Below are 22,450 nucleotides of genomic sequence, written 5' to 3' on the forward strand. Positions count from 1 at the left end.
AGGCTCTGAGTTGTTTTGCCTTGACTGAGGTAAGAGTACTGCCTTGTATGGCATTACATTTGCATGTGAATTACATGGCTCTATGTTTGTGTGTGTCTTGTATGGCATTGTAGAGGCAGCGTAGAAGGTTTAATGACTTTGGGCTCTTTGCATGCAGAGTTGAGGGGATCGCAATTGGACTGTGAACTAGCATTGAGTAAGGCAGGAACTGGGCAATGGTGTTCATCTTGTTTATGCAGATGCTTTGTGGCAAGTCTCTAGAAATGGTCAAGGCCTTGAGGTCTAAGTAGCAGCGTGATGGGTCTTGGAGCGATCGGTAACTTTGGGACAGCTCTGTGTTTTTGATGCTCTGGTTTTTTCAAGTGTCATGGAGGACACTGGCTGTGAGGATGTGTTATTTTTGGAATAGGTGGGAAGCAGGGTAGGGGAGTGGTGGAGGACTTCTCTCTCGAGGATGAAGTGTCTGTTGACAAGCTTTGTGTGTTGTTTTTGCAGGTGATGACAGGGCACGAGAGGTGCTTGAAGGAACCTTGCGTTTAGGTGACATGGCGCTACGGAGGTTGGACTGTGACACGTGGCACTGTGAAAGCTAATTATCGGGTTGAAAATGCACGGATGGTGGAGATGATGGTGCGTGTTGAAATGTTGGTGTAACGGAAGGGCAGTTTGTGGGGAGGTTGGTTGGAAGGAGGTTGGGCTGGGGCCTGGGTTTTTGCAGGTAGGGTGCTTTTTTGAGGCCCCTGCTGCTGCAGACGGGGTGACGGCCTCTTGAGGCCTGTGGACGGTATGATGGATGAGTTGAGAGTGAGGGCTGGCGTTCATGTGATCTGAACGAGTGGTGTGTTGTGAATGTCTCTAACCTTGTAGGGTTCTGTGGTTAAGCCTTTTTGGTTTTTTTTCCTTTCAGGTTGGATGTAGAGTTGAGATGTTTTTCAGGGAATTAGGAAAAAAACCCCAAACTTAGAATAAAAAACCCCAGCTGGGATATGGGTTGGTTTTTGGTGTGTCCTCCCCTGCCCCATTTATTTTTTCTTTTCCCTGGTCCCAGCTGCTCCATGAGGCAGTGTTGATCGCCAATGTTTGGACTGGGGTCTGCCTCGGGCCTGGGTTTTCAAAGGCAGGGCGATTTTTTTGTTTGTTTGTTTGTTTGTTTGTTTTTTTCCAAGGCTCCCGGGAACGGTGTTCCTGTGGAGCGCTCCCCTGGAACCTGGTAATTGCCAGTCAGCACAGAGAGATATGTTGTTCGGTGGATGGTCTTTGGAAGACAGTTGAGGATTTTGTGGGGGGAGTTGGACTAGATGGCCAGCATGGAGTAGGCCAGGGTTGTGAAGTGCGTGAGTGTAACTGTATTTGTCTGTGGTGGGTTTGTAAAATATTTGGTTGCTCTTTGTAGCTTGTGATGTAATGATATTTTTCAATTTCTGGTTTTGTGTCGAGGTGTGGAAGTGGACGGTCTGTCAAGATGATTGGAGGTCACTCGTTTGGTGCCCGGGAACAGGGATCATGGCGGTAATGTCACCTCAGGGAGTAAAACTTCTGGATGTGCAGCGATGTATGTAATGGGAGCGAGGAATGTGGAAAAGACCACTCCGTAGAGCATTGCAGGTACTAAATAGTGGCATTTCTTCTTCAGGTAATGCTAAATTTTTGGAGTTTACATGTATTTGTAAAAATAGTGATTAAAAGAGGACTAAATCTAATAGTGTCAAATATTTGACGAGTGAGGCCATAAGTCTTTTCTATATATTGTAGAAAAAGTACATTGTAGAATTGGATTGAAATACTGACATAGCTGAATCTATGTGGAATGAGTAATGGACCAAATGAAGCACTAAAAATAAAATGTAAAAAAGGCAGGTAATTATGTGTCCTTGTGGGAATTACAGTACTAATGGCAATCACAAAGGGAAGCGTAGAGGGAAGCATGGGCGTTTAGTGCCCATAGGTAAACTTAGCTGTTGAAGTAAGTGAAAGTGTCTGTTGGAATTAGGCATCCAAGGGCGAGTTGTAGATACCTTGAGGTAAATGTAGCTGCTGCTGGGTTAATGGAAAGGGGGTGCATTCCTTCCTCTAGTGATTGCAGAACTTTGAAATTGGAGCTGTAGGTAGAGACCCGTGAAATGGGCTCGGGGCGCGGTGCGGCGCTGAAATGGGCTCGGGCGTGGTGCGGCGCCGAAATGGGCTCGGGCGCATGTGTTACTTTTCTTAAAGGGGCTGAGGTACTGTGTAACTCTGAAATGGGCTTGATGAGTGGATAACGTGTGTGTAATATGTGAGGGTTTTTTTTATTCTGTTGTCCTTCTCTTTCCCTGACCCTTTGTGGTGCTCTCTACTCTTTTCATTCATGTCTTCTCTCTCTCTCTCCAACCTCCTGTGCTTTTCATAGTCTCTCTCTATCTCTTGTCATTATTATCATCTGACGCTCTGTGTTACTTTCTGTCCCATCGTATCATGTTGTATGTTTCTCCTGCTTTTTTCTTCATCTGTCCAGATCCCTGTCCCTTGTTTCTTCTATTGCTGTCCCTCTGCCTTGCTTCCTCTTGCCATCTTTTCTGTATTTCTCTCTGTTCCCTTCCCTCTTCCATCCTTTCTAACTGTATCCCCCTCTCCAGCTAGCTGTCCCTTCTCTTTTCTCTCTTCCTCCATGTCTCTCTCACAGCCTATCAATGACAGTTGTTTTTTCCTCCAGTGCTGTCCTGCTCTGTCCCTTGTTTCTCACTCTCATTCTGTCATGCTCCCTGTGTCTTTTTGGAACTCCTCCATCTCTGTCCTGTAGCCTATCACTATTTTTTTCTTCTGCCATCCCTTTGTCCTTCTTCCAGTCTTTGTGTCTCTCTCCCTTTGTTCTCCCTCCCTTCTTTTTTTTCCTTTCTTGCTACATCTCTGTTCTGTACCACAAAAGCACGGAGGGTGTTTAGTAACAGAGAAGAAGGATATAGGCAAGGACAAAGGAAATTAATGGCTGTTATTCGGGAAGAAAGGGGAAGAGGGCCTAGACGAGACTTGCCCCGACTGGGCAAGGATCAATGCGCTTTGTGTAAGAAATTCAGTCATTGGTAGAGGGAATGCCCAGGGAACAAGGAGCATCAGAGGGCTCAAACAGAAAGAACAGTAGCCTCTGTGAAGGGAGACTGACGAGAACCTGGGGAATCTACCCTAGCGGATCCACTGGTTATAATTAAGCTAGGGAAAACAGAACAAGAGGTAGAATTTTTGGTAGATACAGGAGCAACATACTCGGTTTTGAATCAGGCTTTGATGCCCCGGGGAATGATTATGTCACGGTGAAAGGAGCGACTGGCCAAAGTGAAAAGGCATAGTTTTGTAAACCTTTAGAATATAAATTAGGAAAACAGTGGGGCATTCATAAATTTTTATATATGCCGAACTCCCCAAAGGCCCTTTTGGGAAGGGACTTGTTGGAACCATTGGGAGCAAAAATTGTATTCAAGAAGGGAGAAATTACTCTGGAGGTAAAAGATCAGCAAAATATTCAAATATTGAGCCTAACCTTAACCAGTCTCCCCCTAGAAGGAATCATTAATGAGGACATCTTAAAGCAAGTGTACCCGGGGGTATGGGCTACCGATGCACCTGGAAGAGCGAAAAGTGCTCCACCTGTTGAAGTTAGGATCAAGGAAGGCCAAAAGCTGGTAAGAATTAAACAATATCCCCTAAAGAAGAAAGACAGAGAAGGAATCCGGCCGTTGATAGAAAAATTTTTGCAGTTGGGACTATTAAAAGAGTGTGAGTCTGAATTCAATCCCCCTATATTACCTGTTCGGAAGCCCGATGGGTCATATTGGGTGGTCCAAGACTTATGGGCGGTGAATAAGATAACTGAAGATCTTTACCCGGTAGCGGCGAACCCATAGACCCTGTTAACCGTACTAACACCTGAATTGACTTGGTTTAGTGTTTTAGATTTGAAGGATGCTTTCGTTTGCCTCCCTCTCCATGAAGCCAGGCAAAACTTACTCACATTTGAATGGGAAAAGCCCAAGAGCGGTCGAAAGACCCAGCTCACTTGGACGGCCTTGCCACAAGGATTTAAGAATAGGCCTACCGTTTTTGGCAATCGGTTTGCGAAAGACTTGGAATCCTGGGAAACCCCGTCTGAGGAGGGGAAGCTGTTGCAGTATGTGGATGATATCCCAATCGCCACCAAAACAGAGAAAGATTGTACGATGTGGGCGGTGAGTCTGTTGAATTTCCTGGGACTTCAGGGGTACCGGGTATCCAAGAAAAAGGCACAGGTAATGCAAGGCAAAGTGAATTATTTGGGCTATGAAATTAGTGCGGGACAAAGACCTTTGGGACAGGCCTGTAAAGAGGCAATATGTCAAACTGGGAGACCTCAGACAGTAGAAGAGTTATGGACTTTTCTGGGAATGACAGGGTGGTGCCGATTGTGGATCTATAATTACGGATTGCTTGTTAAACCACTGTATGCGTTGACAGCCACTAAGCAGAAACACCTTGAGTGGAATACGGAGACTGAACGAGCCTTTGAGCTACCGAAAAAGGCTTTGATGTCGGCCCTGGCCTTAGGACTCCCAGATGCGAGTAAGCTGTTTCTTCTTTACTCCCATGAGAAGCAGGGCATTGCTCTGGGAATATTAGCACAAAACCTGGGCCCGTATCGATGGGCAGTTGCCTACCTCTCTAAGCAGTTAGACACGACTGCAAAAGGTTGGCCTGGATGCCTGCGGGCGGTTGCGGCTGTGATACTAAATACACAGGAAGCCCGAAAGTTTACTCTGGGCCAGAAGATGACTGTTCTGGTGTCTCACGCAGTATCAGCAGTACCGGAAGCAAAAGGCGGACACTGGCTCTCTCCACAAAGATTCCTGAGATATCAAGCTATATTGGTAGCGCGGGATGACGTGGAGATTGTAGTCGCTAACATTGTCAACCCAGCTTCTTTTCTCAGCAGGAACACAGGAGAACCGGTACATCGTGACCGTTTGGAAACCATCGAAGCAACGTACGCCAGTTGCCCAGACGTGAAAGACGGCCCCATGGAAAACGGGGAAACTCGCTTCACAGACGGAAGCAGTTACGTCCTAAACAGTAATCGACACGCGGGATACGCCGTCACTGCCAGCCAAGAGGTAATAGAATCGGGGGCTTTGCCCAGGAACACCTCCGCACAGAAGGCAGAAATAATTGCTCTAACCCGCGCCCTGGAATTGGCCCAGGGCAAAGTTGTGAACATTTATACAGACTCAAAATATGCCTTTGGAGTTGTACACGCACGTGGAGCAATTTGGAAGGAGAGAGGACTAGTGAGTTCTCAAGGGAAAAATATCAAACACGCAGAAGAAATTCTGAAGTTACTGGAAGCTGTCCAGCTCCCTAAGAAAGTAGCAATTATGCATATTAAGGCACACCAGAAAGCGAGCTCAGATTTGGAAAAAGGGAATGAGCTGGCGGACAGAGAGGCAAAACAAGTGGCCAAAACACAGGTAAAAACAGAAGGGGCCTTAATTCCTGATAGGTGGATTTCCCTAGAAGGTAAGCCAGAATACACTAAGGAAGATCAAAAGCTCATTACAGGTTTAGAAGGGTCATATAATGAAGAGGGGTGGGCTCATACCCCACAGGGAAAGCTAATCGTTCCCTCTTGCTTATTATGGCATTTGATAGGGGAGGAACATAGGAAAAGACATGGGGGAACAGAAGCCCTGTATAATCATCTGATAGGAGAAATTGTGGCTAGGAATTTATACGCCACGGTGAGGCAGTGTGATCGCACAACAGTGTGATCTTTGCCTCCAGACTAATCCTAAGAGCACCTCCAAGCTGGAAATGGGCCAGACTGGAAAAGGCAATGGGCCTGGACAACAATGGCAAATTGCTAATGTTTATTCATTACTAAAACACACCCACTTGTGATTTGCAGCTATGCATGTTCCGTAGCTTTCTCATGGGAACTTCTTCAAAAGTTACTTATGAAGTTATGTCAAGGTCACACTGTCCCTGTTTTTCTCCTGATATCAGCAAAGCCAGCTATTTTCGGCCAAGGCCTAGTCTTGCTGCTCAAACTGACATTCTTTCACACAGAACTCTGCTCGCACAGCTTTTCTATAGACCCATGTCCTTTTTCATGAAGCCAATTCCCAACAATTCCCCCTTTTTCTTTTTGTGCGAGTAGAGCTTGGTGTGTCAGCTTTGAGACTCCTTTTATCATGCACCCATACGGAATTCTAACTATTACACAGATTAATATCAATATACCCAACCATCATAAGGCTTCCTTAATCAATGACATTACCCATAGTGTTATCCCGCCGAATATTGATTGTAACACTCCATCAAACCAACTAGTTTCTTGCTGGATCTTTGTGTATGTTTCTTCAGCCAATCTATTTGTTTGTATATAGATTGAGGTAAAATTTTAACACCTGCTGTATTGCCCTTTGCAAAGATCTGTGAACACAATTAATTAAACACAGTAAAAACAACATTATACCTAATAAAATACATAAGCACACAAAAAGAGGTTTGATTAATAGCTTTAGCTAGTGACACCCAAACATTCTTACTGTCCCATGGTGTTAACCGATGTGGATCAATCACCGGTGTCACTGTCATGCTGCTTACTACAGTCAGTGTGTTCCATATCAATCTCAGCATAAGGTTTCAAATTTATGGGTAAATCAGGAACGTATCTGCCAGACATGGATGATGTGATTTTTTTGTCCAATTGCTGTCAAGGCTTGCCGTCCCGGTGCACTTAGTTGTCTTGTAGAAGTTAAGCTATCGCTGCCCCTCAATAAATCCAGCAGCGGCTGTAAGTCTGTATTTGTAATACCACAACAAGGTTGAATCCACTGTAGGTCTCCGTTTAAATCTTTCTCCCTATTTTTGTTTTTGAGCAATCCAGGCTTGCTTAATAACTTGGGATGCCATTTTCCTTAATAAGCTGAACAAGGTAAAACTGTTACAATAGCTAAAATCACAGTAACTACAATAATGCCCATAATTCTTTGAGCCAACCCGTTACCCCTAATGACCCAGACCATGAGGAAAATGAACCATCTATACATTCTTGTGCCATCTTGCTCCACGAACTCAGCCCAGCAATCGGTAGGTGCCAGCTTTCCGTGGGCGTCCCCACAGAGGCAACGATGGCCTCACCGTACACCAGCCCGATGCTCTTCGGAAAATCCCAGTATTTATACATTTGCAGAGGAACGGGTTTTAGCACACGTGGCCAGCGGGTGCCAAAAGTCCGCCTCGGTTGCAATCTATGACGCATGCGCTCGCTGGCCAGGCGCGCTGCACGAGTCATAGCCATCTTGTCTATTGGTTCATGGGCTTTACGATACAGTTGCGATGCACAGAGAATCTTGACCTGTTATGTTAGCCAAGGTGACCTATACATTAGTTTTTGGCTGAGGTAGTATTCATATTGCCACATCATCTATGATGCTCCAGATGATGATGGTCATGCAAATCGAACAGGAGTCCATCGTGGGCCTGTATCTGTGGAAACACAATCAACCTCGTTCCCAGGTTATTAATGGAAATAGACCTTACCCCTAATTTTGGCTTTAACTAACTTTTACCCCACACTGTCTTCCCGTAATCACACTATGTTTAATCAAATTATGCTTTACACACTTTTTACCTAAAGCAGGTTCTATATACAATAAGGCACGCTGTTCTGAAAACCTCTCTGAAGGACTCCGTGTCCACTAGTAATACTCTATTAGTTAGAATCTGTCAGATCAGTGGCTCCAGCACCCGCCGGTGCCGTGCCAGTCGCCATTGGAACAATTCCGGGTCCAGCATCAGTGCGAAGCCATGGCTTGTCCCACTTAGCCAGGATCTCCCAGTAAGTTTTACTTCTGCTGATCTGCACCATTTCCTGGATTCTGGGTCCTTATACATTACCATGATTCCTGTACTTTGTTGCGTCCTTTCTGCCTGTAAAAGAACATGATGCACTACCATTGGTGGGTCTTTGTGATCACCTGTCAATCTAAGATAATTTAGCACAAATAAGGCTTTGGCCAATCGTTCCTCTGGGAGTAAGCCCTGGGTTCCCCCCTTTTGTTTTTGCAGCATGTTCTTTTAGGGTTTGGTTGGCCCATTCGACAATAGCCTGTCCTGTGGGAAGATGTGGAATACCGGTACCGTGGTGAATTCCCCACAAATTACAAAATCGAGCAAATCGTGTAGAACCATAGGCTGGGCCGTTGTCCATCTTAATTTCTTGAGGCACACCCAGTACTGCAAAAGAAGCGTGAAGATGTCATTCAATATGTAAGGCCTTTTCTCCAGTTCGTGCCGTGGCCCACATGGCAGCAGGATAGGTATCAATACACACATGCACAGAACGCTTTGCACCAAACCACATGACATGGGTGAAATCCATTTGCCACAACTGCAATGGCAAAAGACCTCGTCGGTTAACCCCACAGCCCAAGCCGAGCCCTTCGTTTTGACAATCAGGGCATGCTTTAACGATACCTTGGGCATCAGTAAGTGGTAAGTCAAATTGCTTTGCTAACATCCTAGCGGGTTGGTGCAAGAACGCATGCGATTGCCGTGCTTTGTTGAAAACGATTCCCTGGAGGAGGCTCCCGTGGCGCTGCAACCAATTGGTCAGCTCTGTCATTTCCCGTTTCTCATCTGCACAGTGTTCTCATACCCAAGAGTTCTACCAGAGGGGTCATATTGCCATTAGTGATACCGCAAAGATTCCGCACCCACTGGATATCTCCCACAAGCTTCTGGACATGATGTAACATTGAAATTTCTCATGTTATTTGAACCTTCTGAGGTTTAACATTGCTAGCATTTATGTGCCACCCCAAATACTTCCAAGGTGCTGCCTTTTGCACCTTTTCAGGAGTGATTATTACTCCGCGATGGCTTAAGATGTCCTGCAATTGAGTTAAAATCTCATCCTGTGGCAAGTTACTGAGGTAACTGCTTTCTTACAGGCTCTGATGCCCAGGCCACATACACCTGACGCATCGTGGGGGAATTGCGCATTCATTGCGGTAACACGACCCAATGGTATCTCTTATAGGGTTCTGCCTTGTTAATCGATGGTACCGAAAAGGCGAACCGTTCAGCGCCATCTGGGTGCTATCTTTTAGATTTATAATTAACAAATCCCATTCTTCTGGAAGCATAACTGGAGATGGCAAACCTGGCTGCAGGGCTCCCATACTGTGCATCACCACATTCACAGCTCAGATCATGTAACAGTCTCCGCTTCCCACTTTTCTTGGGAATGGTAAATATTGATGTATTCCATGGACTAGTAGAAGGAACAACTTGTCCCGCTCTCAACTGGTCCTCAACTAACCCTTGTATTTTTAGTAGCCTTTCAGAATTTAGCAGCTACTGATCAATCCAAACAGGTTCATCTGTTTTCCAGTTAATTTTCAGAATCGGCTACCCGTCAGTGACCGCTCCTAAAAAGGATGCGTCACTAACATTGCCTTCATTTGGCTCAATAAATCATGGCCTACGAGGCCAAACAATTCAGTTGGGGTAGTCATGACATACGGACACGTCGTAATGTGTTCACCATCGGGGAACACAAATGTAATTGGTAGCTGACTTACTAAGGTGGCTTGTGTGCCCCCTATCCCTGCAATACCAAAGTTTGGATTGATCGATGGCCATGATGGAGGCCAAATGCATTGTGAAATAATCATAACATCAGCACCTGTATTGATTGTCATCGGTTTCTTGACAACAACTCCATCGGGCCCTTCCAATTGCACTACCTTTTCTGGTTTACCTCTTGTTGTGTCCATGGCAAAGTATACCTGCGGTTTCCCTGGGGAGCCGAATCCACCATCTCCACGTTGTACTTCACCTGGGTTCGGAACACACGACCTGAATGGAACTAATTGTGCTATTCTGGTACCTTTAGGAATAGAAACAGGAGGGATTAAAACATGAATCATAATTTTCACAGTCCCACAATAATCTGCATCAATAAGCCCTGGGAGCACCAGAATTCCTTCTAGAGCTGTTGAAGATTGCCCCATTAAAAATGCACTAAGTCCAAACCCCAATGGTCCCTTTATGTTGACTGCGGTTTCCACATCCACTCTGGAGCTTCCTGCGGTGGCGGATCTGGTGGTTGCGAGGCTGCCTGAGGGCTGGCAGCTCAAGCCCCTTGCGTTCGTGTCGTCGCGCGAGGGGCCTTCGCAGTCGGTGTAAAGTTTCCCTTCTTCCTGTATTCTTGGTGGTATGGTTATCTTTCTTACACTTGTTGCAGCACTTACTGTTAACAGTACCTGTACATTTGCTCCTAATGTGTCCACGTTTGCCACAGTTAGAACACTTGACCAAGGGTGTCTTACTGGCCTTGTGTTTCTTTGTAGCTCCTTGGAGAGCTGTGGCAGCATAGGCTACTTTCTGTGAGTCCACTGATCGATCCGTGTATTCTATCATATCAACGATGTCTGCATTTTTCGGCAAATTACACAATGCTTTGCGTGTGTTTTCAGTAGCATTTTCAAAAGCGAGTATTTTGAACATGTTTTCTTTCATGCCCTCGTTCATGTCAGGGTGGTCATAAATTGTATTCTCCTGTTTCACCTGGGTAAAAGCATGGCTGTACATATTGTCTGGTACGGTAAGAAAAGCTTGATACGCCAAGATCTGTGATAGATGATGAACCTCAGTGACACATTGTAACTGAGCGTTCCCTGATGCGAAGGGTCCAGTACCCATCGGCATCTGCATGGTTACTCCCCATAGGAGATCTGTTTGTTGTCGTGATGTTGCTTGTTCCCTATCACAGAGCTTCTCCCACTGCCAGAAAAACACTAACATTCGGGCGGGTGTCAAAATCAACTGTGCTAGCTGTTTAATATCTCGAGGTATCAGCGTATCAGCAGAAAAAATGAATTGCAGTATTTGGTGAGTTAACGCAGATTTGATTCCGTACTGACTCACAGCATTCCTTAATTTCTCAATGACCTTCCAGTCAAACACCTCCCATTTTTTCTGTCCATTTGATGCAATAACTGGGAATGCTTAGAGCATAGTCCCTTCTATAATGGCATCTGTTATTACACCCCTCCAATGTCTCTGCCTTTCTTCTGCAGCGGCTATTACAGGCGGCTCTGCGTCTGTCACGGGTGCGGTTGGTTTCCCCGTCTCTTTTCCCCATTTCCTTTAACAATTCTAACATTGTCTCTTTTTGTTCTATTATTAGAGTAGCCAAGTCCTTGTTTGCATTATTTGAATCAGGGTGTATGCTAGGTATAATTTGTTCATGTTGAACGGTGGTATCTGAGGGCTGGTTTTTCGTAGGCAGATTTTTACTCACTCCCTGATTCTGTAGGGTTTCCTTTAATCGTACGGTTAGGGAGGCTTGGGAACTGTCGGATGGCTGATTAATATCGGCAGTCCCAGGGAGTGGAGCAGAAGTCAAGGGCACGAGAGTAGGCGAACAAGCTCCAAAAAGTCTCTCTCGCTGCATTATGTTTTTCTCCCCGCTTTTCCCTTTCGCTTGCGGTTGGAGAGAGAGAGCAGCAAAAGCAGACGCAGACGCTTTACGATCTGCTTTCATTTCTTACAGAGTTGTCTTAATCAATTTCCATAAAGTTACAAGATCTTTAACTTCTTTAGACCCGTCACTAATTTCATCCCATAGGGAGGTTCCGATAGCATTCCAGGTACTAAGCTCAAAAGCTGTACCCACACTAATTGAAAGGTTTCTGTCCTTGCTTCATTAGTTTTTTAGCTGATTTATCATCATCAGTTACCATATCCCATAATACGTCTCCTAATCTACGCCATTCACTCTCCTCAAATAATAAATCTGGATTCTTAAAGCATCCCTTAACGCGACCAACCCCGAAATTTGCTTAATGCAGTTTACTCCCCGCTTTTCTAAAAAGCACTGTAATAATTTTAGGGCTACCTCTTGATCCATTGCCGGCCGGCTTCTTGATACTCCTGGGTGCTACCTTGATTAAGGGACCTCGGTTAAAAAGTCTTTGCAGCCTTTTTCCAGTAGCCCTCACTGACGGCGAACCCCTTTTGGATGGTCCAGTCACGAGAGTTAACACACCAACCAAGACGATCAGCGTTCGGTTAATCTTTTGCCCCCCGGTCGCTGCTACCGGTGCTTCTCAGTGTCCGTCGCTCCAATTATTCCCCTTTCTTCGGTCCCCGTTCGGGCACCATTTGTTGGAGCGGCGGAGGAATGCACATAAGTCGACCCAATATGAGTGATAGAAGTGATTCAACTTTATTTGCACGGATAGCTCATATTTATACAGTTTGCGATAATTATGCCTACTAGTCCTAATATGATTGGTACATTGCTAATGTTTATTCATTACTAAAACACACCCACTTGTGGTTGGCAGCTACGCGTGTTCAGTAACTTTCTCATGAGAACTTCTTCAAAAGTTACTTGTGAAGTTATGCCAAGGTCACACCGTCCCTGTCTTTCTCCTGATAACAGCGAGACCAGCTGTTGTTTTTCTCCCAATATCAGTAAAGCCAGCTATTTTCAGCCAAGGCCTAGTCTTGTTGCTCAAACTGACATTCTTTCACACAGAACTCTGCTCTGTGTGAACTTTTCCACAGGCCCATGTCCTTTTTCAGCAAGCCACTTCCCAACAAAAGGTATTCCTAGAAAAAGTTTCCCGTTTATAAAGCAGGAGTTTGTTGGGGCTGAATTACAGTTCCTTTGTAACTGAATTGGGTCAATATTCCGAAAAAGGGGAATATGTTTATTTTTGAAACAGGTCAATACTGCATGTGTTGTGCTGGCAAGGAGGAGGCTTCTTAAATGTAGAACTTGTTAAATTTAAAAGCACACCTCCACTCTCCATAGTATTGCTTCTATGTTAATTCAGGGTTAAGATATTCGTTCACTTCAGTTTCTGTGAATCTGTTAGGGCAGCGTGCTCTAAGGTGATGGGAGGGAGCAGGGGGAAGAAGGGGAGGAGGAAAAGCAAAATATCTGGAACCTGCTCTTCCATGACTCCTGCAAACTGTAATGTTATTTTTTTTTCCCAAGCCTGAAAACTGTACTTGGCAGTGGGATTGTGGCTATCTTGTTAATATTCTTCCTTCCTTTCTTGTTTTGGCCTCTCCAGGAAGCGATTCGAGTAATCCTTGGAAATCTTGATGATTTACATGCATTTTCTACAGACCACTATCTTTCTGTGTACCCTTTCTTTCCTACTTGTAAAAGAAAAGGTCCAATGACTTGTATCTGTTGGGCATTGCTTAATTTGACATTCCTGCCTAGTAGTGCGCAGATCTTTAGCTGGAGTACGACTCCTCTGAGCTTCGCAGTTTTACATTAGCTGAAGATCCTCCTCAGTTGTTGCCTTCACCAGAGAACTGATGTATGTAAAAAGAATGTTTTGCAGTGTTTTCAGATGGCCACCCCTGCGTTCCAAATCTGATTTAGCCAGAGAAAACGAACGTGCATATATAAAGTCCCAGGAAGCCCACGTAATGCGATTGCAAGGAAAGCTAGTGCGTTGTTTCAAAAGGTTAATAAAATGTAAAGCGCAGCAGCGTTGGCCCTCTAGTAGAGAAGACCGCAGTAGTTTTCTTGTAAGGTACATTAGGATTAAGTATTGTAGTTGCTGTAGTGTAAAGGGTTACGGAGAAGTTACTCTCCTGAGGCTGTTGTTGCAGAGAAAAGTAAGTTAGTGGAAGGAGAAGCCTTTTCAGTCCTAAGGTGCGTCAGTTTGTGAATCGGATCAGGCCCTTCGGCATCATCTCCTCCCGTGATTCCGAGTGCCCAGGAGTAATGAACACCCGCGTGTTTCCGCCTCCAAGGCATCCCCTTCCAGTCTCGGCAGACTGCGTTATTGCCACCCCTGGTCCTAGCAGGCAAGAACGAGATCATCCTCTTTCTCTGTCAGAAGCTGGTAGGTATGAGAGCAACTTATTCCTGTTGCTGCCAGGAAGAGAAAGTAGCCCAGAGCATCGTCAGACAGGAGGCACCCAAACAAAGGAAGCCTCGTTGTTGGTTTGCTTCGCTAAAGCGCAGCCAGTTTTGCCTGCGTGCTTGAGGAGGGTTTGATTCACGAGCTTGTATTTCTGGAACTGGGAAGTCCATCCACCTGCTCAGGCAGCACCGGGCCCTGCGGAGAACTGCAAGCTCAGAGGCCTGGCGTGATGAGTTGTCCTGCAGTCTGTGTGTCGGGCTCCTCGCTGTAGCATACCTCTTAGTTAATCGCCAGCTGTGGGAGTCCTTGAAGCCAAACTCAAACGAACAATTTCATCCCTTAAAGGAACTGACTGTGTCATCTAGGCAAATCTTGGGCTTCATCTCTGGTCCTCAGGATGCAAATGGAGTAAAAGTATTCATGTTATCTGTTTCTTCCTGAGGTCAGAGGCACGTAAGAAGGCTGCTGCCTGGCGTCACCCATTCGTGCATGCATGAGCTCCTAGGTGTGCGAACTGCACCCCCAGGAAGGAACGTCTGTAACTGTGGCGTTTGTCATGTCAATTATCTTTTGTTCTCCCATTTTGAGGAGGACTGTGAAGTGAATGTAATGATGCTAGTCCTGTGAATCCTAGTCCTTTTCAGGTTTAAAAATAATTTTTAAAAGAATTACTTTTTAGTTAGGAAAGCTGATGAGGTTTTCTTCACAGGGTTGGGAGAGCCTGGCATGTTGTTTTTTGCGGGAAGATGTGAGGACTGAAGCCAGATGCAGTTAAGGAAACACAGTGCTATGAATGCAAGCAACTGATGGAAGAGTGTCACCTGGATGAGTGTTTCTTGTAATGTGTTACTAGCGTATGGTGTCTCCTCACATCTCATTTCTCCGCTGTGTAGTTCGATGTGTCACTTGTTCAGCTGCTGCTGCTCATTAAATATAAATCTCCATTGGCAGGAGCAGTTACAGGGTTGTGGATCTTGGACCAAGATCCTCAAAACCCCCTAGCTATGCGAGGTTTCCCTGCCGCACGTGCACTGCCTTTGTGTCCTGACGCTCTGTTTCTCCAGAAATGTCAGTATTTGCGTGGGGAGTTTCAAGGACCTGCCTGTGGACGCGACGGCCCCTACACCCCTGATGTATTCTTCTGGTGCTGCATCCTCTTCTTCGCCACCTTTGCCCTGTCAAGCTTCTTGAAGAAGTTTAAAACCAGCCGCTACTTTCCAACCAGAGTAAGTAGAAGGAGGTGGCCAGTGTCCATCTCCGCACTCGTTTCCCAAAATGGCTTTCCTGGAGCACTAAGCAGTATTTGCCCTGCCTTGGTCAAGCTGGGAAACGTTGGCCTTGCAGGCCAAGCTCTCCAAGAGCTTGGATGTCCCACGCTCATTTCCATGAGTGCAAAATCATCGTAGCGTTTCCCACCTGCCTCGTGACCTGCCCCAGATTGAAGATTTTTGGGGTTTGATTTTTTTTTATTTTTTTTCTTCTCCTCAGGTAGTAGGAAGTCAGGTTTCCCAAAGTTTTGGGGGTTGGGGTTTTCGGTTTGTTTTTTTTCCCCTACCTTCTGCGCATTATGTGCTCGAGTGGAAAGTAGATTCGAATGAGGAGCTTCCTTTTGAGGACTAAAGGATGCCTCAGTGCCTTGTTGCCATTGTAGCTGTGAGTGTAGCTGTAGTGGCAGACATGTGTTTTCTTATTTTTAATATTATTATTATTATTTTTAGATTTTGACTTAAACCAACCCTTGTTGGCCTAGTTAAGCTTTTTTTTATTGTCTGACCCCAGATCTCACAGGGACAAACACAGCAGCAGTATCTAAGCAAGGGATCAGGCTGCATGTGCTCAGAGGGGTGGTGGGATTTGGTTAAGCAGCCTTAATGTTGTGGATGTCTGCAACTCTTGCATCTCACCTTACGGCCCTGTTTGCCATGCCCCTCTCACCTCTGGTTTCTCGCCCCAGGTACGGTCCACAGTGAGCAACTTTGCTGTTTTCCTCACCATCGTCATCATGGTGCTCCTTGACTTTGTGGTTGGGATCCCATTGCCGAAGCTCCAGGTCCCCCATGCGTTCAAGGTACGGGGTGTTTTGGCACGTGGGGGTGCCACAAGGTGATGCCGGGGCAGGGCAGGGCTGAGTCTGGAGGAGATGCTGGTGGTGTGACCATCTCCTCTTCCACCTCCAAGTGCCTTGCTTCCTCCTAGAAATGAGAAGATGGCCCCAAAACTAGATACCTACAGGGGAAGTATCTAGAGCTGCTTGCAAGGAGGAGACTGGCACTGCTGAAGCCCCCGGGAGAGGGGGACATGAAGCCAGGGCTGGGAGGTGCTCTGACGCAAGGAGGGAGGGGAAAATGAAAGCCAGTGGAGTGCCTGGGCTGGGAGACGATGCTGATGTATGGGCTTTGTTGCAGCCTACCAGAGACGACCGCGGGTGGTTCATCAACCCCATAGGACCCAACCCTTGGTGGACGGTGTTGGCTGCGCTCGTCCCAGCTCTGCTCTGCACCATCTTGATATTCATGGACCAGCAGATCAGTGCCGTTATTGTGAACAGGAAGGAGCACAAGCTGAAGGTAAGGGCCTGCGAGAGATGACTCCAGCCCCTTCTGGGCTGCAGGTCTGGGGGGAAGCTCTTATTCCCGATGCTTTCTGAAGGCATTGGTTTGGGACAAGGTCAGGCTGCGTGGCAGGATGCTCTCCTGGATTAACGATGATGCAGGGAGCAAGTGACAGGGCAGTTCAGATGAGCAACCTTTTGGAGGAGCAAATTAATCTTGGAGCAATAGAGAAGTGCGTTTTTGTTTTAAAATGGCAGCAGCAGCAGGTGTGGGGAATGAATTGTTTTGATGCGCTGCCAGGGATAACTCAGAGTCACACCTTCCTTGCAAGTGGTGCAGTTTTCTTTGTGAGTGGAAAAAATGGTTTGGTGCTTTTGGGTTGTGGCTTGTTGTTTTTTGGAGAAGTATTTAATGCACAAGCTCTGCATATCCATTGTGTCTGAACTCCTGCCAGATTTTCATGCCAGGTGCTTGTGCAAAGCCTGCATACACCCTTGCTTGTTTCCATTTCTTGTTTTGAATTCTGAAGAAGTTGACTTGTGCTCGAGCAGGGTTTGAGTCTGACTTGCGACGTTATCCTTGCTCTTGTGCTATGGGATGCTCTGTTTCTTGTTTTCCTGCCTGCAGAAAGGATGCGGGTACCACCTGGACCTTTTTGTGGTGGCCGTGATGCTCGGGGTGTGCTCTGTGATGGGGCTGCCCTGGTTTGTGGCTGCGACCGTCCTGTCCATCACCCACGTGAATAGCCTCAAAGTAGAGTCTGACTGCTCAGCTCCAGGAGAACAACCCAAGTTGCTGGGGATACGAGAGCAGAGAGTCACTGGCTTGCTGATCTTTGTGCTCATGGGCTGCTCTGTCTTCTTCACTTCCGTGTTAAAGGTGAGAGGAAAATGCAAACCACCCAACAACCGTGAGCTTGTTGGAGGTTACAGAAAAACAGTCCCCTCTCTGCAGGCCTGAGTAGTTAGTTGTGGAGCGGAGGAGGAGGAGGTGGTCCCAACCCTTGGGGCTTGACCAACGGTGGGAACCAGCCTCGGTTAGGTTTTGCAGCCCTTCAGGCCCCCGTTTGGTGTGCTCGAGGCGAGCAAGCAACGCAACTGCTTGAATTTTTGGGTGTCTTTCAGGCCCACCCATGTTTATGGGTTACAGTTGAGCATATTCAGACAAGCACATCTGCTCTGTTTCAAACAGGCAGCCCTTTAGTGGCTGCAATTTGCTCCCCAAATGCCGCGGAGCAGCCGTTCCCAGGAGCTAAACACACTGAGGTCATCCCTGTGGGCTTCCTTGCACGTTCCTCCCACAAAGTAATCTCGTCTCTAGGCTAAAAGGAGGCCTGTGGCCTTTGCCTGTTGCCCCAAGAATAGGCAGAAGTGTTTCTTCTACCGCCAGAGAATGCGGCATAGGGTAGCACGGGTGAAATCGCCTATTTTCCTCCAACCTTTCTGGAAAATAGGATTATTCTGAGGAGAGAGAACTCCCAAGTTCAGCCTAAAGCAGAGCCTTAGCTCACTCGTGCGCACAAAATGGCAAAACAATGGTTAATATCTGACCCATCTCTAAGCCTGAATGGAAGCTGGAAAGCTTCAAGCAATTTTAGGCAGTGCCTGTGGAAGAGGGTGGTAATACTGAAAATGCAATACAGAAAAAGAAACGATTGCATTCTTTCTTTTTTTTTTCTTCCCCCCCCCCCCCCCCCAGTTTATACCAATGCCTGTGCTTTATGGCGTCTTTCTCTACATGGGTGTGTCGTCGCTCAGAAGAATTCAGGTACGGACTCTTTTACAGCGTGCAGCATGTCGGCTCCCTGGTATTTTGTCTCTGTAGCAGCAGGGAAAAAAGCAGTGGCATGGGAAAAACTTCTCGCAGAGCAAGCAATGAAACTCTTTTGTGTAAGAAAGAGATTGGTGGAGGCACAGGAGGTATAGAGGGCTGGGAGGACCAGGCAAGTTCAGCGCTCTCTGTTGCAGGGTTTAGGGCAGGTCAGTGTTTGGTTACGTGAAAAGCGGGGGAATTTGGTGCAAAGGGAAGGCAGTTTCTACCACTGGTGGAAATCCTCGCGGGGGGATTCAGTGGGCCGAGAAATGCTAATAATGGAATGGCATGGAATAGTTGCCGTTTGGTGGGCAGCTCTCAGGGGCAAGCCGGTTGCTAGATGGAGCGAAGGGAAAATGGGTGCTGCTCCCAGGAGGAATGCGGTGGGATCCAGTATTTCTGACGGCAAGCGAGATGCTGCAAAGTGCCTCCACGTCTCGAGAGGGCCAGCAACTTGCCGCAGTCCCAAGGTGGCAACCTTTCCCTTTTATTTCGCAGTTCTTTGATCGCTTGAAGCTGTTTTGGATGCCAGCGAAACACCAGCCGGATTTCATCTACCTGCGGCACGTGCCCTTGCGAAAGGTGCATTTCTTCACGGCGATCCAGCTGACCTGCCTCGTCCTGCTCTGGACCATCAAGGTGTCCCGTGCCGCCATCATCTTTCCCATGATGGTAAGAGCTGCCACCGCTCGGCAGCGGGGTGTTTGCAGCGTTGGAGTGAGAGGTGGCATCGTCTCTGAGCTCACCGCATCTTCCCTCTTATTCGTGAAGGTTTTGGCTCTCGTATTTGTCCGGAAAGCGATGGATTTCTGCTTCTCAAAGCGAGAGCTCAGCTTTCTGGATGACCTTATGCCAGAAAGGAAGAAGAAGTTGGACGATGCCAGAAATGAAGCTGGAGAAGAAGAAGAGGTAAGGCTTGCTGTGTCCTCGGGGCTGGACATCTCCGTGTGTCTGTGAGATTGCCTGTTTCTCTTACAGCTTGTCTGGAAATGTTGGGGGAAGATCAGCACTCAATCGAAATAGATCCCAATAGCCTGTAACTTTTGTAACCTTTGTTTCCTCAAGTAGCAGTGAGCTGAACGCTTGAATACAGGTGTAATTTTTAAAACGAGTCGTTTTTCACAAAGGTCATCATTATGATGATTATTATTAGATGCTGCTGCGGCTGCTGCTGCTGGCAAGACTTGCTCATAATCATGTTTTGAACACACAGTCCCCCTGCCCCGAAATCTTTGGAGTGAACGGTTTCTCCCCTGCTGCACTAATACCTATAGCTGCCAAGGGGCAGAAGCGGAGGGCAGACTGCTAAGTTTGTGCTGGGCATTCAGCTTATCTCCACTTTGATCAAAGACAGAGAACGTGATTTGTCCCTTTTTTACATCAGGAGTCCAGGAGGGCCATGGAAGCTGCTGCTGCTGCAAGTTCAGTTCAGCTGAACGTGGGGAAGACCAGTGACGTGGATATCCCAAAGCAAAGCAGTGACGGGTAAAGCCCCACCAAGCGCCAGGACCCCCGGCAAGATTAGCTTGATGGTGTTTGGCAGAGTTTTCTCCACTTGCCTCTTTGTGGGGCATCCCACAGAAACCAGCAGGCAGCTTGGTGGGAAAATCGAATTCGGGGGCAGGGCTGCAGGAAGTGATTGCAAGGCTCTGACCGCAAGCAGAGTGGCTGCAGCACTCGCGTTTGACCCCCAAACCTTGCCTCATCAGTGCTTTTACGGTAGCTGGAGATCCTCATACTTAACACATGAGGAGTTGCAGGCGTGATCTGTACCAGCAGTGGCTTAGGAACCCGGACCGGGGCTAAGCCCCAGCAAGAGCCTTTGCACAGAGCTGTTGCTCTGCAGCTCCCCGGCTTGCCTCCCAAAACTCCTCATCCAGCAAAACCTCCCACACTTATGCAGAGCTTTGATTCTCGGGGCTCCGCTGTTCCTCTTGCTGATGCTAATGCCCTTGGTGGCATCAGTTCCCATAATCACGGATTGCTATGTAAAATATTTATTGCAGGACTGATCCTTCTGAGATTGTTATCCTGGATGAAATGTCACAAACGACCATATGGAAGGCTCTCACTTTGAAGACAGAAACCCTTTGAATCCAGGGAGGAAAAAGGTAAAGGATTGCATGTGATCGTGACCGTGCTCCTCAGCAAGCGACGGCGCACACCTACGCTTTTCCCACGCTTTGGCCGGCAAGGCTGAGCAAACGGCCTGTCCCTGGGAACAGGCAGTGAGGACCGTGGCATGCAAACCAACTCCTCTCTGCTGGGGTGGTCCCCCAAACAGGGCTGAATCAGCAGCAGCTGGCAGGTCTTCCACTGATGATGCTTTCCCTCTTTTTCTCTTCCCTTCGCCTTTCCCCACTCCCGCTTTTCCCGTTTAGCAATCTTGACTTTGAAGGAGAGGAGTGAGAGCGTGACTCGGGGATGTGCCAACGCAGACAGAGGGAGAAAGTGCTTTGTTTCAGTTGGAGGATTCCCATTAAAGCCATGCAGATGTTTTCAGTTATCCTTGGTGTGCTTCAGGCATTCAGTATCTCTAGACCAGCAAGCTGAGGTGAACGTCACAGTCAAGGGGAGTTTGGTGGTGTTAAGTCTGTGTGCGTACGTGTGTGTGGGGGTGTGGGTTTGTAGTGGTAGAGGGACTGCTATGGCTTTATCATTCAGTGCTCTTCTTTTAATACCTAATTCCTCCTCTTTTTTTTTCCTCTTTTTTTCAAATGTAAACTGGGAATGTCCAAAATAATTTTCTGTTATATTTGATGCATTCTCCACTTTCTTCTTCATCACGACCAGGTTTTTGGTGTGGTTTGGGGTCCTGGCTTTAATTCACTCTTATGTCTCTTACTGGTACGAGAGGGATGCCCTCTGTGGCAGGGCAGCATAGAGAGCGTCCAAGCAGTTGGCCTAAGGTGAAAGAAAAGCATTTGCTCCCTGCGCTCCAGTTTTACCTCTCTTGGTTGGTTTGGTTTGGGGTTTGTTTTTTTTGCTTTGGCTCTGCCACCAGCCTGGGAGCTGCAAAATGCAGAACTGCCACCTTCTTGTCCCCTGGCTGTAAACTGCATCAAAGGGAGCACTTCAGGTATTTGATTTTGCATACACCGTATGGTCACAGGAGCGGCCAGATGAGACCTGGGGCTCTGTGTCCCTGGGCTGCTCCCTCTGTTGTTTCTCCACTTTCCTTCTGTATTGGATCTGGATGAGTTGGAGTTCCTTTACCTGACAGCAGCCCTCGTAGTGCTGTGCTCTGTACTGGTAGCTAGAAAGCTGTTGATAACACAGCAGTGTTTTGGCCATGGCAGACAGCCAGAGCACACCCAGACACCCAGACATCCAGGCGTCTTCCACATGGAGGCCACTTCCCACCTCGGCTGGCCAACGCAACGCGCTGCCTACCTTCTTCAAGGACGTCAGCAGTTTGATGCTGACGAAGCCCATCTTGTTCTTCTGGACATGTTTCAGGAGGAAAGCATCCTTGGCCAGGTTCTTGTCAGAGAGGTGGAATTCCACCCTGGACACAACCCTCCTGGCCAGCTGCCGGTCAGGGACGGGGTAGCTGTAGTCCAAGAGATCAGCCCCCAGAACATCGCTCGCATCGCAGAAGCTCCCGGAAAAGCAGGGACACGGGTGTGACTTGGTGGCCTTTGGGATGTGCAGCACTGCCCGGTCCCAGCCACAGCGGTGCAGATGGCAGAGTCTTGAGGAGCGGGGTGGCTCAGCTGCGCTCTGAAATGAAATGGAGTTTTATGCTTTTAGAAGCGCGCTTGCCTTCATGCCCCCAGCATCGGTCCCTGCCACAAGTCACGCAGCACATGGCCTTGCACAATCTTGCAGCCAGAGGTGCCTCACGAACAGAGCACAATCTCTTTGATTACCAGGATACAGGCCAGGAGAGATCTTTGGCCTCTGGTTCACGGCAGTTGTCCCGACTCCCCCAGGCCACACACTGTTCACACAGCGGGAGCGAGAGGCCTGTGTCCTTGGTACCCTTGGGGTGTCCTTGCTAGCGCCGAATCCTCCAAGCACGAGGAGGGGATGTACTAACCCCATCCCTGGGATCCCGTAGAGCGCAAACAGCCCCAGCGCCCTGACACCGGATGTTGGGCAGAATCCAGTCCTTTTCTGGGAGCACGCGGCAGCGGGTACTGTCTCCTCCGGGGTGTCACGCACCCAGGGAAA

At 47.5% G+C, this 22,450-nt stretch overlaps 2 protein-coding genes across 10 annotated transcripts in view; one reads left to right on the top strand and one right to left on the bottom strand.

Moving 5' to 3' along the window:
* LOC126036754 (electroneutral sodium bicarbonate exchanger 1-like) overlaps nucleotides 1-22,450 on the bottom strand; it is a 123,110-nt gene that overhangs the window by 67,468 nt on the left and 33,192 nt on the right. The window lies entirely within an intron of this gene.
* Nucleotides 619-22,092, top strand: LOC126036752 (electroneutral sodium bicarbonate exchanger 1-like). Of its 8 annotated transcripts, none has more exons than XR_007505302.1 (13): nucleotides 3,801-4,566; nucleotides 4,921-5,114; nucleotides 14,975-15,136; nucleotides 15,865-15,978; nucleotides 16,316-16,477; nucleotides 17,090-17,341; nucleotides 18,161-18,229; nucleotides 18,773-18,946; nucleotides 19,046-19,183; nucleotides 19,659-19,759; nucleotides 20,281-20,385; nucleotides 20,656-20,828; nucleotides 21,734-22,092. XR_007505302.1 is itself a non-coding variant. In XM_049796793.1 (13 exons), the coding sequence occupies exons 2-12, from the start codon at nucleotides 4,533-4,535 to the stop codon at nucleotides 20,366-20,368; spliced, it is 1,488 nt and encodes a 495-aa protein (XP_049652750.1). In that variant the 5' UTR covers nucleotides 3,801-4,196; nucleotides 4,462-4,532; the 3' UTR covers nucleotides 20,369-20,385; nucleotides 20,656-21,313. The 8 variants fall into 8 exon arrangements, 7 of the variants coding, with proteins under 7 accessions (XP_049652752.1, XP_049652748.1, XP_049652750.1 ...); XM_049796793.1 differs by lacking the exon at nucleotides 21,734-22,092 and having other exon boundaries at nucleotides 3,801-4,196; nucleotides 4,462-4,566; nucleotides 20,656-21,313; XM_049796795.1 differs by lacking the exons at nucleotides 3,801-4,566; nucleotides 4,921-5,114; nucleotides 21,734-22,092 and adding exons at nucleotides 619-630; nucleotides 1,438-1,605 and having other exon boundaries at nucleotides 20,656-21,313.

This window comes from Accipiter gentilis, unplaced genomic scaffold (genome assembly GCF_929443795.1).
Source record: "Accipiter gentilis unplaced genomic scaffold, bAccGen1.1, whole genome shotgun sequence".
Lineage (NCBI taxonomy): Eukaryota > Metazoa > Chordata > Aves > Accipitriformes > Accipitridae > Astur > Astur gentilis.

Coding starts and splice junctions, on each gene's coding strand:
- LOC126036752 (XM_049796788.1), top strand. CDS start 4,188: ATGTGGGCGGTGAGTCTGTTGAATTTCCTGGGACTTCAGGGGTACCGG. Junction 15,979..16,315: donor AGGTCCCCCATGCGTTCAAG/GTACGGGGTGTT, acceptor GCTTTGTTGCAG/CCTACCAGAGACGACCGCGG. Junction 17,342..18,160: donor TCTTCACTTCCGTGTTAAAG/GTGAGAGGAAAA, acceptor CCCCCCCCCCAG/TTTATACCAATGCCTGTGCT.